This window comes from Vulpes vulpes, chromosome 9 (genome assembly GCF_048418805.1).
Source record: "Vulpes vulpes isolate BD-2025 chromosome 9, VulVul3, whole genome shotgun sequence".
In the NCBI taxonomy this organism is placed as follows: Eukaryota; Metazoa; Chordata; class Mammalia; order Carnivora; family Canidae; genus Vulpes; species Vulpes vulpes.
In genome coordinates this window covers 229,183-243,407 of record NC_132788.1, presented here as the reverse complement: position 1 = coordinate 243,407, position 14,225 = coordinate 229,183, and the positions used below count along the sequence as shown (strand labels likewise).

Sequence of the window (14,225 nt, the reverse complement as noted above, 5' to 3'; positions counted from 1 at the left end):
ATTCATATTAAAAAATATATTTTATGGGATCCCTGGGTGGCGCAGTGGTTTGGCACCTGCCTTTGGCCCAGGGTGTGATCCTGGAGAGCTGGGATCGAGTCCCACGTCGGGCTCCCTGCATGGAGCCTGCTTCTCCCTCTGCCTGTGTCTCTGCCTCTCTCTCTCTGTGTGCGACTTCATAAATAAATAAAAATGAAAAAAAACTATATTTTACAGAGAGAGAGAGAGCGCACACCCTAGATACTATTCAGAAGAACGGTGACCCATCATAGATTTAAATGTCAATGGGAAAACATTTAAGCTTTTATTTTTTTAAAAGATTTTTATTTATTTATTCATGAGAGAGAAACACACACACACACACACACACACAGAGGCAGAGACTCAGGCAGAGGGAGAAGCAGGCTCCCTGCGGGGAGCCCGATGCCCGGCGGGACTCGATCCCAGGACTTCGGATCACGCCCTGAGCTGAAGGCAGATGCTCAACCGCTGAGCCCCCCAGGGATCCCCAACATTTAAGCTTCTAAAAGAAAACAGAGACTGTCCTAGTGAAAAATCAGTAATCATAAGAGAAACGAGAAATAAATTGGACTTTACTCAGGATCGCCCCCCACTGCAAGGAGCTCTGTGCAGCGCCTGCAGTAGGACCGGGTCGCCCCCGCCCCCCCGGAGGCCCGCGGCAGGCCCGGGCGCGCATCCACAATATGTAAAGAACCTCTAGGAAACAATGAGCGCAGCCAGCTGCGGGCCGGCGCCAGGCGGCAACGCCCGGGGTCGCGGGGACGGCGGCGGCCGGTGGCCTCCGGAGCTGCGCCGGGAACTCGCTCGGGCCTCCTTAAGCGGGGCGGGAGGCGGCGGGAAGCTCGGCCGCGGCTCCGCCCCGGGGGCTGCCTTTTCCTTAGAAGGCGAAGCCCCAAGCCTCGCCTCCCGCCCGCGGAGCCCGCGCCCCGCGCCCCGCGCCCCTCGCCGCCGCCCCAGGGCGCACAGGCCGGCGCACTCCGCGGGGCCCCGGGCGCACCGGCTGGCGACGGGCGGGCGCGTCCTCGCCGCTCGGGACGGACACCCGAGGCCAGCGCCCCTCCCGGCCCCGCGCCCGCGACATGCCGCGGCAGAGGTGAGCTGGGCCGCCGCGCGGGGACCCGGCCCGTCCTGGGGCGCACGGCCCCCCGCCCCGCGCCCGCCCCCGGCCTCGCCCGGCCCCCGCCCGCGCCTCCGCCGCCGCGCACTCGTCTTCGAGCGCGGGCACGCGGCCCCAGAGCCCGCGCCCTCTCCCCGCGGTCCCTCCGATCCCGGCCGCGCGGAGCTTTGCGATTTAACTCGGGACCCGAACGGATGTGACACCATATCTTTAAAGATCTGGGGTCCCCAAGGCAAGGGTCCTTCCGCCCCGCGCCCCTCCCCGCGCGCCCTGCTCCCGCCTCCCCACGCGCCCTCCCCGCGCCCCGGGGCCCCCTCCCCGCGCGCCCTGCTCCCCCCTCCCCGCGCCCCGGGGCCCCCTCCCCGCGCGCCCTCCCCGCGCCCCAGGGCCCCCTCCCCGCGCGCCCTGCTCCCCCCTCCCCGGGCCCCCCTCCCCGCGCGCCCTGCTCCCCCCTCCCCGCGCGCCCTGCTCCCCCCTCCCCGCGCCCCGGGGCCCCCTCCCCGCGCGCCCTCCCCGCGCCCCAGGGCCCCCTCCCCGCGCGCCCTGCTCCCCCCTCCCCGGGCCCCCCTCCCCGCGCGCCCTGCTCCCCCCTCCCCGCGCGCCCTGCTCCCCCCTCCCCGCGCCCCGGGGCCCCCTCCCCGCGCGCCCTCCCCGCGCCCCAGGGCCCCCTCCCCGCGCGCCCTGCTCCCCCCTCCCCGGGCCCCCCTCCCCGCGCGCCCTGCTCCCCCTCCCCGCGCGCCCTGCTCCCCCCTCCCCGCGCCCCGGGGACCCCTCCCCGCGCGCCCTCCCCGCGCCCCAGGGCCCCCTCCCCGCGCGCCCTGCTCCCCCCTCCCCGGGCCCCCCTCCCCGCGCGCCCTGCTCCCCCCTCCCCGCGCCCCGGGGACCCCTCCCCGGGCCCCCCTCCCCGCGCCCCAGGACCCCTCCCCGCGCGCCCTGCTCCCCCTCCCCGCGCGCCCTGCTCCCCCCTCCCCGCGCCCCGGGGCCCCCTCCCCGCGCGCCCTGCTCGCCCCTCCCCGCGCCCCCCTCCCCGTTCCCCGGGGCCCCCTCCCCGCTCGCCCTGCTCCCCCTCCCCGCGCCCCGGGGCGCCCTCCTGCCGGGGCGGGCTCCCCAGCGCCAGCCGGGCCGGGCCGCTGAGCCTGTCCGCCCGCAGGTGCCGCGCCCCTGGCCCGCGTCCCCGCCATGGAGGTGCTGCGGCGCTCCTCGGTGCTCGCCGCGGAGATCATGGACGCCTTTGACCGCTCGCCCAGCGACAAGGAGCTGGTGGCCCAGGCCAAGGCGCTGGGCCGGGAGTTCGTGCACGCGCGGCTGCTGCGCGCCGGCCTGGCCTGGACCGCGCCCGAGCGCGCCGCTCCCGCCCCCGGGGGCCGCCTGGCCGAGGTGTGCGCGGTGCTGCTGCGCCTGGGTGAGTGCGGGGAGGCCCGGAGAGGGCGGGGAGGGCGAGGGCCGGCTCGGGGTCAGCCTGCAGGGCACCCCCGCCCCTCCCTGCCCCCAGGCCCCTGCCCGCCGGGCCCAGCCCCCGCGATGCCTGCGGGGCCCAGATTCCAGGCGGAAGCCTAGACTCCCCGAGTGACCCTTGTACTGAGCTGGGCACAGGAACCCTTTGTGGGACCACGTGTCCCCATGTTTGTTTTGGAAAGTCTGTCTCCTGCCTGAAATCCCGCTGCCTGCCTCTTGCTTGGAGGCTGCTAGCGTTGGAAACTGGGGCTCCGGAGGGTCACGGCAGGCAGAACCCCAGCTGGCCTGTGTGGACGTCTGGGGGTGCTTGGTTGGAGTGAGGTCACGCGGAGCACAGTAACCATTATCACGTTCTGGGGGTCTGGACCTCAGAAGGGTGGGGCCAGCCCCGCGGAGTAGGTGACCCCCTGCCCGCCCGGGGCTGAGGTTGTTCAGAGTGGGCAGTGGGGAGCAAACACGGAGGCCCGATGGCATGTGGGCAGGGTCGGAGCGGGGCTCTGTGGCGGGGGACACCCTGCCTCTCAGGCTGACCGTGGTGCCGGCTTGTTCCTATTTCTTTTTTTTTTTTGTTCCTGTTTCATGTGGACCCTGAGAGCAGGGCTGCGTAGACCCAGCTGCCCAGGAGGGGGTGGGGGGGCACGGGGGGCCGTCTGAAGCCCACCGGGAGGGGTGCTCACCCCCAGGGCCTCGGGAGGGGAGAGGCTCCTAGGTGCAGACCGCCGGCTGGCGGGCCTGGGGACCCCCGGGGGTCGGAGGACCTGGACTCCCCTGAGGTCGGCCACCGACGGCCGTGTGCTCAGCTGGGCTGTGGGCGTGATGCCGGGGGACCTTCTGGGCCCTGGAGAGATTGGTGTCCCAAGAGCCGCCGGCGCCCGGGGACCAGCGGGACGTCCTGCCCCGGCCCAGCCGCCCGGCGTCCTAGTCCGTGAGCAGCAGCCGGCGCTGCCTCTGCTCCAGGCCAGAGTCCCTGTTGTTGAAACTTGTCTGGAGAACCCTGCTCGGGCGCCCCGACGCCTCAGGCCTGGTCATGGGGAGCAGGGGTGGCCCAGGCTCTGCGGTCGCTGGCACTCAGCCCTGCCAGTGGCCAAGGAGGGGGACGCCCCAGGCCCCCGAGTCCTCCCGCGCACGCCCACCTGCTGCACTCTGCTCTTGCGCCCTCCACGTGAGCCCCTGCGCCCCCAGTGTGCCCCGGTGCCCAGGCCCAAGGTCTGCGTGGGAACGGCCGCCCTAGGAATTCCCATGCCCCCCGCTGCCCGCAGCCTGGCCAGTCTGCTCTGCATCCACTCTGGGCTGCCTGCGTGGCGTGCGGCCCGGCCCGTGATGGCACAGACGCCCTCATCAGCCCGGCCGGTCCGCGGCGCTTCCGTTTGCTTGGCTGCACCAGCAGCGGCGCTGGGCGCGTGGAATTCCTCGGCGAGCGGGCAGCGGGCAGGGCCGCGACACACGCCCACGCGGCTCCGGGAGCCCGGGTCTGGGCGGCACCTGGGGCCCCAGGCGAGGCCTTCGCTCCTGGGTCACAGCGCCGTGCCTGCGCCCGGCAAGGACGCCCCCCGAGGCAGCCCCACCTGCGTGGGGGCGCTGGCACGGCCCCTGCCCGCGTGGCCCTGGCTGCTGCCCCGCCCGCCTGCCCCGAGCGCTCAGCGGCCGTGAGTCACCGTCAGGCAGGGCCCGGCTCGTCCCAGGGATCCCGCCCCACCGGCCCGGCCGGCTTGGTCCTGGGTGGGGGCGGGGGGCTGGCTTGTGGGGGGAGGGGGGCGGGCCCCGGGGCAGGTCGGGGTGCCCGCTGTGCCCGCTCGCTCTTGTCCCCGGGCCATGGTGGGGTCAAGCGGGGGTGGGCATCCAACAGGCTGAGCAGGGTCAGGGGTCAGGGGCCAGGCCAGTTGGTGCCGGGTGCAGCCGGGGCCATGAGCAGCGGGTGGGCCCAGGCCTGGGGCAGGGGGGGCAAGGCTGGGGTCACACAGGCCCGGGCCTCCCTGACCCCACCGTGCGCCTGCCCAGGGGACGAGCTGGAGCTGATCCGGCCCAGCGTCTACCGCAACGTGGCGCGCCAGCTGAACATCTCCCTGCAATCCGAGAGCGTGGTGACTGACGCCTTCCTGGCGGTGGCATCTCAGATCTTCTCTGGAGGTAGGCCTGGCCCTGCGCCTCGGGCCCCAGAGCCACCAGCACAGAGCAGCCCGGGCCGACTCGGACCGTGACGTGCGGCACCCTGGGCTCTGCGGACTGGGGGGACCCAGCCGGCCCACGTAGCGCGGGGACTGGGCGGAGTTGGTGCTGCTGCCCGGTGGCTGCGGGGCCAGGCTGTCCTGAGTGGGTCACGCACGTCCTGGCCCGGGGGAACCTGGCAGCAGGTCCTGGGCGGCAGTGTCCCAGCCTGGGTGGCCACCGCTAGGCTCTTGTGATGTCACTTCAGACGTTACAGCGTCACTCGCTCAGCCCCGTTCTGTTGGGTCAGAGGCTCGTCTCGGGGGGGACCCCGCGTCAGGGCAGGACGTTGAGGGCAGGAGCCCGGGTGCAGTGGCTTGCTGGGGAGCGTCTGGGGGGGACTGCCTCACCTGTCCCCCTGGCTGGCCCACACTCACCTGGGAACCCCCTGGTGGCCCGTCTGTGTCCTCTGCTCCTGCTCCTCCCGTGTGTACACCCGCCCCCAGGCTGACTCATCCCCCTGAACCTTGTCCTGTCCCCGTGTCACCTCCTTGTCCCCTCTATGTGGTCCACAGACCGTACCGCCCCACCCGCGGCCTCGTGTCCCATCCTGGCACACGCGCTTCCTGTATCCCCGTGTGTAACAGGTGCCAGCCCCGCCCCCTGTCTGCGATCGTGCCTCTCGGTGCTGCTCTGAGCCAGGGGACCCTGTGATGAGGGGACGGCCAGTCCCAGCCCTCAGGGGCAGAGAGCTTGAGGGCCATAGAGCTGGAGTGTTCCCGATGGGCGTTGGGCCAGCCTCCTGCTGGGGCTTCCTGGAAGGGCCCCGGGGGGGGGGGGGGGGGGGGGGCAGGGAGGCCTCACGCCCCCTCCTCCGGGAGGCAGCTCTGAGCCTGTGGCCGGCCAGCCTGACCTGGGCCTTGGTGTCCTTGTTCCTAGGAGACCAGGGCAGCAGCAGGGCAGGGCGTGAGGGTGCGGGCCGGGCCGGAGCCACAGTCCCCACCCCTGCAGGGGGCCCGTAGTCTGCCGGAGGCCCCCCCAGGCCCCCCTGGGAGAGGAGATGGACTAGAGGAGCCGCCTCAGCCCATCGGAGGCAGACCCCAGCCCCCTGGGGGCCCCGTGTTGACCTCCAGCACCTTCCCATGGAAGCTCCACTGACCCCTGGGTGGGAGGACAGCAGGGTCAGAGCCGCGCTTGACGGGAGCGGCTTCCCTCAGCTGCGGCCAGTGTGCTGGGGACACGGGACGGCCAGAGACATGGGGCTGCCAGCGGTAGCCTCCAGCTGTCTCCAGGCCGCGGCCAGGCCAGCACTGACCTCCCAGCAGAGGCCAGCAAGGCCAGGACCCCGTGATGGGGGTGCCTGGTGGGCAGTGGGGGGGCCCGGTTCCTCCAGCGTGTCCTGGGTGGTGACCCGGGTCCCAGGCGACCCTGCGAGGGTGACCTGGGACGGCGCCTAGGGGAGAGGGCAGCAGGTGGGGTGCAGGGCACGTGGGCCGGGACCACCCTCAGGCCTCCCGGGCTCCTTGTCCCCGCCGCTGCTGGCGCGTGGGTGGCCGCCCTGTGTCTGTCTCCGGAGCTGAGGTCTGCCTTTAAAAGGAAGGCTTATCTGTGGGAACGCGGCGGCCTGCTGGGCGGGGGAGGCCCCTGGGGGGGGTGGGACAGGCGGGGCACAGGACAGGACCCCACACCCAGGGGACCGATGCAGCACCCCCCAGCTGCCTGGCCTTGTTCAGGGCGGTACAGGCCTGAGAGTTCCAGAGAAGCGCTGGGGTGGGGGGATGGTGGGGGAGGAGCAGGGGGAGGGTGGAGAGGACAGATGGGGGAGGGAATGGGGGAGGGCCTGGGCAGGGGGAGGGGGAGGGGAAGATGGGGGAGGGCAGGGGCAGGGTGGGCACAGGCCGCAGCTGCTCCGTCCACTTGGGGGCTTCGGTTAAAGTCGGGGTCGTCATCGAGGCGGGAGAGAACATCCCCTCCGTGCGCAGCGCCTCCAGCCCCCGCTGCCAGGCCTCCCCGCGCCCCGCGTCCGCCCCACGCCGGCCCAGCCACGTGGCGTCTGCCGACCTCGGTCCCGTCCCCGCGGCCCCGGGTGGCCGAGCACACGCTGACCCCCACGCGGTGCCCCGCGCTCGTCCTCCTGGCAGCTCCCCCCCGAGGTGCAGGCCGGGCCTGAGTCCGGCTCCGGCGGTGATGGGGCGTCTTGGGGGCCGCGGGCCAGGTCTAGGGGCGTCTCCAAGCGGCCGTGCCCGTGGGGGAGACGCCGCCGGTGCCGCTCGTGGCAGCTGTGGCCCTGTGGCTGCTCAGCCCCCTTCAGGGACAAAGGGATTTTCCCCTCCCTGAGTGGAAGCTGGCAGGAGGCTTTTTTGTTTTGTTTTTTATTACAAGAGCAAAATATTTTACCGCAGAAAGATCAGAAAATACAAAAGATAAACAAGTCTCAGAAACCAATACCAAAAATGAGCAAAGGATCAGAAGAGACGGTTCTCTGGGGAGGACGTGCATCTGGCCAGGCGCCGCCCGGGGAGCCGTCGAGCCTCAGCCGCCGGGGTGACCCCTGCACAAGGACGGCGCGGCCGCGGGCAGCACCACCCGGGCGGCCACAGAGGCCGAACCACCCTGCTCCTGCCCAACGGGAGCAGAGCGCGGGGCCCCGGCCCCCTGGGGCTCACCTGCCCCCTGGCGCGGGGCCGGGACAGGCCACCAGGACGGCACCTGGAGGGCGCGGGGACCCGGGTGGTGGACGGGCCCGAGGCGCCCGGGGCTCCGGTGGGTTTTCACTCTCTAAGGAGGCTGTGGCCCCAGCGTGGCGCGTGGAGAGGGTCACGGGCCGCCCCGGCGGAGCCAGCGGGCGCCCCAGGACTTGGGTTTATTTTGGAAGAGTCGGGAAGTGGCCGGCGCAGGAGGGACGCGGTCCGGGGCTTCCACGGTCGTTCTTTTATTGGGATGAAACCTTCATCGCAGTGAAGCGCCGTGAAACGCGCCGTGCAGCGGCCCCTGGGCCACCGCCCCGGTCTCCTCGCCCTGGAAGGACACCCCCTCGCCCAGCCCCCATGACCCCTGCCCCCGGTGTCACCCTGGGTTCCTGTTCTGGGCCCACACGCCCACGTGGCCTGTTGAGCGCCGTGGCCCAGGCTCCGTGCTCCCTGCGCGGTGGCAGGTGTCCCATCCCTTCCCGCGGTGCTGCCCCTGCATCCTTTCCCCGGGTGCGCAGACGCCGCCTGCACGCTTCTGGACGGTTTCTGTTCTCGCCGGCATGTGACGGGTCCCTGCGCCCGCGCCCTGCCCCCGGGGGCGGCACCCGGGTCTGGGCTCGAGGAGAAGGGCCGGGCCAGGGGCGGGCGCGCCGTGGGGCCCCTCCTGTGCGTGCGTGCGGTCCCCTATGGGTCCCTGCAGCCCCGGCCTCGGCCCCCTTCCTGCTGAGGGTTCTCGCTGTCCCCTCGCGTCCTCCAGTGGCCGCTGGGCAGGGCAGGGCTGGCCGGGAGCGCGGCTGTGTGCCGGAGGCTTGGAGATCGCCGCCAAGAACCACTGGGGGTGGGCGTGGGCGCAGGGGGAGGCGGCCGGGCCCCAGGCCCTTGCTGTGGCCCCGCTGACCAGCGTCCGTATGTCTCCCCACAGGCATCACATGGGGCAAGGTGGTGTCGCTGTACTCCGTGGCCGCAGGGCTGGCGGTGGACTGTGTGCGACAGGCCCAGCCCGCCCTGGTCCACGCGCTCGTTGACTGCCTCGGGGAGTTCGTGCGGAAGACCCTGGCGCCCTGGCTGCGGAGGCGCGGAGGATGGGTGAGGGGACCTGGGGTGCGGGGGGGGGGCTGCTGCAGGGGGATGCTGGGGCTCCCCTGCTCCCACTGCCCGGCTCCCTGCCCACCTGCCCTCCGCTCCCCCGAGCCCAGACCCCGCGGGGCAGGAGCTGCCCGGGAGGGATCGCCCGTCACTGACCAGGCCCTGCACCAGGCGCCCCAACCCCGGCCGGGCCTCGGGTGCAGCCCCCACAGGAGAGCTCACCCCGATGGGTGGCGGCCGAGGGCGCTGGAGCTCGGGCCGGGGCTGCCGTCTCCCCTGCCGCGGGCGCTCGTGGGGCGGCCCCCCGGGACCCGGGCTGCGGCCAGTCCTCAGCACAGACCCGACGCCGCTGCCTCCTGCCTGCCGCGCGGCCGCTGCTGCAGACGCCAGTGGGCTCCGCGGTCGAGGTCCAGAGCGCAGGGCAGATTTCGATCCCGGCAGGAGAAAGAACTGGGCCTGCTGCTCGGTGGGCTTGCGGGGAGCCGGTCCCACCCATTCTGGGGGGCAGCGCGCCGTGGTGCTCCCCAGGCGGGGGCTGCGGGGGCGTCTGCAGCCCCGGGGGCAGGAGCAGGTGGCCGCGGGGACACGGGCACAGCGGGCTTCTCCCCTGCCGGGCCCGCGGCCTCGGGCTCCCCGTCCTCCCCGTCCTCGGGTTGGGCTGCCCCACTGGGACCTCCCCTAAGGCCTCGGGCGCCCCCCGCAGCGCTCGTCTCTAACCCGCCCTCTCCCCTCCAGACCGACGTCCTCAAGTGTGTGGTGAGCACGGAGCCCGGCTTCCGCTCGCACTGGCTGGTGGCCGCGCTCTGCAGCTTCGGCCGCTTCCTGAAGGCCGCCTTCCTCGTGCTGCTGCCGGAGAGATGAGCGGCCGCCGCGCGCTCGGGCTGAAGCCAGGCCCCCCGAGCCCGGGGCCCCGCGCACGGCCTCGGCCTCCTCGCCCCGCCTGGGAGCGCGCCGGCCGTCGGGGCCCTGCCTCGGGGCTGGAGGCCCTGCCCTGAGCCCGCATCCAGGCCCCGGCCCTCGGAACCGCTCGTCCCGTTCCTGGAGCCAGAAGTCAAGGTCGCTCCCGGGTCCAAAGGGCAGGGCGTGGGGAACACCAGGCCCCCCCATGCCCGCGGCCCCTCCGGGAAGCACCCACGGCAGGGCGGAGTGGGCCTCGCGGGCGGAAGGGGACCTGGCCTGGCCGGGCGGCGGGAGCTGTGGGGTCTCAGCGAGCTCGCCCGCAGCACACGGGCCCCACACACCGGCTGCTTAATCCGCTCTGGCGGGGCAGCATGTCCCCTCCCGGCAGGTCCCTGTGTGGCAGGGACAGGCCGGCAATGCACGTGCCCAAACCAGGTTGGTGTGCACAGGTCCCACTAGGGTCATGTCCGCTGCCTGGGCCTGTCCTGGGCACTGCCAGGGCCGGGACGGCAGGCCATCCCCCAGGACGAGCACAAGCACAGACGCTCCACGGCGTCCCCCCAGGGCCTGCTGCCCCACGGCCACACGCACATCACGCTCAAGCCCGCGGGGCAGGAGGCGGGTCCTGTACCAACCGCAGCCCCCACTCCCTTCCCAGGCTGCCCTGCTCAGGCCAGGGGCACGGGGGGGGGGGGGGGGGGGGGCCAGGTGGGGGGCCACGCCCCTTCCTGGGTGACGCATCGGGGTCCTGCCCTCGCACCCAGCCTCGCAGCCCAGGGGGGACCCCGACCACCAGGCCGTCGTCGGCTCCTGGCCCCCCCCACCCCGTGCCCTCGCCAGGGCTGGAGCCCACTTCCCCCCTGACCCCCGACCCGGACCTGAGGCAGGCTCAGGTGGCAGCAAGGTCTGCGGCCGCGGGGACCCCGGGCGGGCCGCCTCCCCAGCCCTCCAGGGACAGGGCACGGCGCAGGGCAGCCCCGCTCACAGCAGCAGCAGCAACAGTGACACGGGTCGGTGCACCGCCCGCACGAGTGCGAGCCTGGGTGACAACACGCTCGGCGCCTTCCGCCGCGGGGCCGTGAGCACAAGCCAGAACCGCCGCGGTCCGGAGCCGAAACCCGAAGACGACTCTCCCTGAGTCCGTTTATAAACTTAGTGCCCTCCCTGTAAACTCAGCGCAGTGGGGTTTTTCTGGATTTAAACAAACTGATCATAAAAGTTCATGGAAGGAAATTCTCTTAAAAAAGCAAAGAATAGCCAGGAAGAACCTGGAAAGGGGAGGTGAGGGGGGCCGGGCGCTGGGCCACGCGAGCCCCGGCCAGACGCGGCGGCGGCCTGCTGACACGCACGGGCAGACGGCCGGTCACTGCGCTCACGGACGCGGGCCGGGCGATCCCGGGGCGCACCGCGGTGGGGGCCGTCCTCCGTAGCCGGGGAGTGGGCCGGACTCCTGCGGAGGATTCAACGTTCAGCCACAATAAAAGACAGAACACGTACTGGATCGAAATGTTTATCACATTCAACATTTTTCGAAATGTTTTGACTTGAGACAGAACAGGTGCGGTCGCCAGGGCTGGGCCCGGCTGAGCCTCGCGGGTCACGGGTCTCCTGGGGACAGCGTTTGGGGGGGACACAGGTGACGGTCGCACAACACTGTGAACATACCGAAAGCCACTGGACTGTACACTAGCTCTTACACACTTTACGATGGTGAAAATGGTGAACTTTATGTCGTAACAGTGCATTGTACCTCAATAAAAACGCTGTAACCGAACGTTAAGAATATCAGGATTAATGTTTCTAATTCAAAAGAGCTCATCAGCTACAAAAATCCAGGAGAAAAAGAAAAAAAGAGTAATGGAAACCCCAACACGGCAGCTCCGTCTCCCCGCCCGGGAGGCTGGCCAGCCCCACAGCTGACCACAGCGGCTGGTCGGTGAGGACGGGCCCCTGGCGCTGCAGCCCCCAGGCCCCTGCCCCACCCCCGCCGGCAGAGCCCCGGGCGCCAGGTGGGTCATCGTGATGTCATCTGAGCAGCCGGGGACCGGAAGCACCAGGTGTGCGGCACGAGGGGACCTGCCCAGTGCGCCACCTGCGCCCCCCGTGCAGCCCAGCAAAGTCGGCCTGATTTTACAGTTTTGACGGTGGAGTCACGTGGGAGGTTTCACATAAGCAAAGCCAACTTGAGAACCCTCGATTTGTGGGAGTTTAAGTAAAGAAAAGAGCATGTAGGTCAGGTCGGTGAGATGAGCACCCGGGTAAACAAATTATTCCCATTATACTATATATATATATATATTTTTATATCATTTTTATTTTTACGATTTTTAAGTTTACATTGAAATCTTTAAGCCTACAGAATCTAGTTTTTTAAACTTTTTTTTAGATTTTATTTATTCATGAGAGACAGAGAGAGGCAGAAACACAGGCAGAGGAAGAAGCAGGCTCCCGATGTGGGACTCGATCCCGGGACCCCGGGGTCATGCCCTGGGCTGAAGGCGGCACTAAACCGCTGCACCACTGGGGCTGCCCCCATTACACTATATTTTGACTTTATCTCTTTGCTGGGAAAGGTGCAAAAAAAGAGGGAAAAACTGCAAACTTCAGGCGTGGTCCTGCTGTTAACCCCAGTCTGATCATCCTGCAAACACTGCAGGTATCTGTAGGATAAAGCAAACGACATTAGTCTTGCGAAGAACCAAGGCTTATCATCTCAGAAGAGGTAAAATCAAAGAATTTAAGTCAAACCTTCTGTGATCCCAAGATGTGAGCTGGAAATGGCACGGATGCGTCGTGTCTTGTGTCTGAGCACAGAAGCGGCTCCCAGGCTACGCGGTGAGGGAAGGGCCATGGCCAGGCGGCACGGCCACGGTAGGTGTGAAGCCGTTCCCGGTCGGGCTGCACCGGGGGCCACCCACCCAGGAGGGCCGCCGCCCTGGCCTAGTGGCGTGTCCGGGGACAGCAGGGCGCAGACTGCGGATTGAAGGCCGGCTCTTTCCTGCCGGCTTCCTGCTGGAAGTGGTTCCAGAGCCCACGGCTGCACATGACGGGGACTCCTGCGGGCACTTGTCCCCGAATGCGGACGTGACCAGGGTCGGGGGCGCCCACGTCACTCCTGATCTCGGGGCCCGGCCTTAAGCACCGTGAGGAGGCCCGGCCCTTGGCTGTGCGGGGTCTCCGTGGGGGTCTCTGGGGGCCTCCGTAGGCCCCCCTGTGTCTCTGATGAGCTCCCCACCCCCCCCGGCCACAGGACGAGAATGTCGGTCCACGCAGCCGGGTGACCAGGTCACCTGGCTCCCCAAAAGCGGGGCCGTCGTCTGGGGGCCACACCTGCCCTGCCCCGGGGCCACACTGCAGCGGCTGAACGAGCCGGGCGCGCACAGTATGAGGGGCGCTCCCCACCCCCTTCCTGACGCACCTGCTGTAGGAAATTCATGGCTCTCCGCCGCCCGACCCCGCACCTGGGGCACCACCCCCTGCTCAGACAGGCCCCGGGCTGTGGCACGGACCAGCCCTCGCCGTGGGGAGGGGGCGACGTGGGGGCACCGTCCCTGTGGGTGCTGAGGAAACCACGTTCCCGCCGCGGGGCCCCTTCATTTCAGCATCAGCGAAGGGCGGCAGGCGGACCCGCGAGGCTCCTGGGGTGCGACAGGCACTAGGGGGGCCCGGGAAGAGCGTCCGCAGGGAGCAGATGGGACGGCGCCAGGACGGACCCCCCAGCACCCAGCCGGGATGGGACCGCGTCCCCACAAGCCTCCCGGGAGGCGGCGGCCGGGTGGCCGTGCCGGCATCTGCTGCTTGCCCCGGGCTCGGGCTGCTGCCCTCCTGGACCCCGGGCTGCGAGCGCAGAGGCCCGGTTCCCCCCAGACCCACCTGCGGAAACCCGAGCCGCGGGGCTCTGCTGCCTCCAGCCCGACGGCGAAGCGGCCCCGAGGCTAGGCCTCGACCCGGCAGCGGCCTGCGCCCCTCCTGAGCGGACCCGGGCCGCAGCCCCAGAGAACTGCGCTGCCCCGCGGGACGGCGTCTGGGAGGTCACGGCACGGGCTGCGCCCGGCGAGGCCGTGGGGTCCGGGGTGCAGACAGGGAGCCAGAGCCGTGCTTGCCGCCCGCAGGCGGGGCTGCCCAGGAGCATCCGCCGGCCATGGTGTTCCCTGGGGATCCCAGCTGCAGGGGACTCGGCCCTGGCGACCCCAGCCCCGTAATGCCGTGGGTCCCCAAGCCCCGGGTGGGTGGAGTTGGCTGCGGCTGCCCCGCGGCCTCACCCCCCTGCAGCGTCCACGTTCCCCACGTGGCTCCGGACCTGCTGCTGCGTTGGGAAGAAGAAAGCGGCTTTGTTTTTACAAGCCGTTGGGGATAAATGCCTGGGATTTGTTTAAAAATATGGCAGCAAATAGAAGGGCGAACAGACGCGGAGGAGCCGCTAGAGGGAAACCAGGGGGGTGGTGACGGCAGGAGGGTTCGCGCGCCTCTGGGAGACGGGCCGCGTTCTGCTGCGGGGCTGTGGGCGGGGACCCGCTCACACCGCCTCTGGCCTTGGGGACGCCCTTCATCCGTGTGGACACGGCCCGAGACCGTCAGCTTCACAAACTGTGAAGCGAGCGCGACCCTTTCTGTCCCACGTTCGTCGGCAGCTTATGGCTGGCTCCTCCGGGGAGGCTCATAAATACTTTAGATCTTGTCAAAGCTGCCAGCAGAATAAGGAAAGAGTCACTCCTTAATTTTTTACAGAAAAGGATGGAAAACGGGTACTCACCGGCAGATGAAAGAAATGCACAGTCTACACAAGTGATAATATTCGAAATGCTCAGTCA

The 14,225-nt window shown here is 69.9% G+C and overlaps 1 protein-coding gene across 2 annotated transcripts; it reads left to right on the top strand.

The window, feature by feature from the left end:
• The first annotated feature begins 822 nt into the window (after positions 1-822).
• On the top strand, positions 823-9,816 carry BOK (BCL2 family apoptosis regulator BOK). 2 transcript variants are annotated; one of them, XM_072718896.1, is made up of 5 exons: positions 823-1,114; positions 2,289-2,540; positions 4,592-4,720; positions 8,351-8,514; positions 9,250-9,816. In XM_072718896.1, the coding sequence occupies exons 2-5, from the start codon at positions 2,318-2,320 to the stop codon at positions 9,373-9,375; spliced, it is 642 nt and encodes a 213-aa protein (XP_072574997.1). In that variant the 5' UTR covers positions 823-1,114; positions 2,289-2,317; the 3' UTR covers positions 9,376-9,816. The 2 variants fall into 2 exon arrangements, with proteins under 2 accessions (XP_072574997.1, XP_072574999.1); XM_072718898.1 differs by lacking the exon at positions 823-1,114 and adding an exon at positions 1,183-1,370.
• The last annotated feature ends 4,409 nt before the right edge of the window (positions 9,817-14,225 follow it).

Coding starts and splice junctions, on each gene's coding strand:
- BOK (XM_072718896.1), top strand. CDS start 2,318: ATGGAGGTGCTGCGGCGCTCCTCGGTGCTCGCCGCGGAGATCATGGAC. Junction 2,541..4,591: donor CGCGGTGCTGCTGCGCCTGG/GTGAGTGCGGGG, acceptor GCGCCTGCCCAG/GGGACGAGCTGGAGCTGATC. Junction 8,515..9,249: donor TGCGGAGGCGCGGAGGATGG/GTGAGGGGACCT, acceptor TCTCCCCTCCAG/ACCGACGTCCTCAAGTGTGT.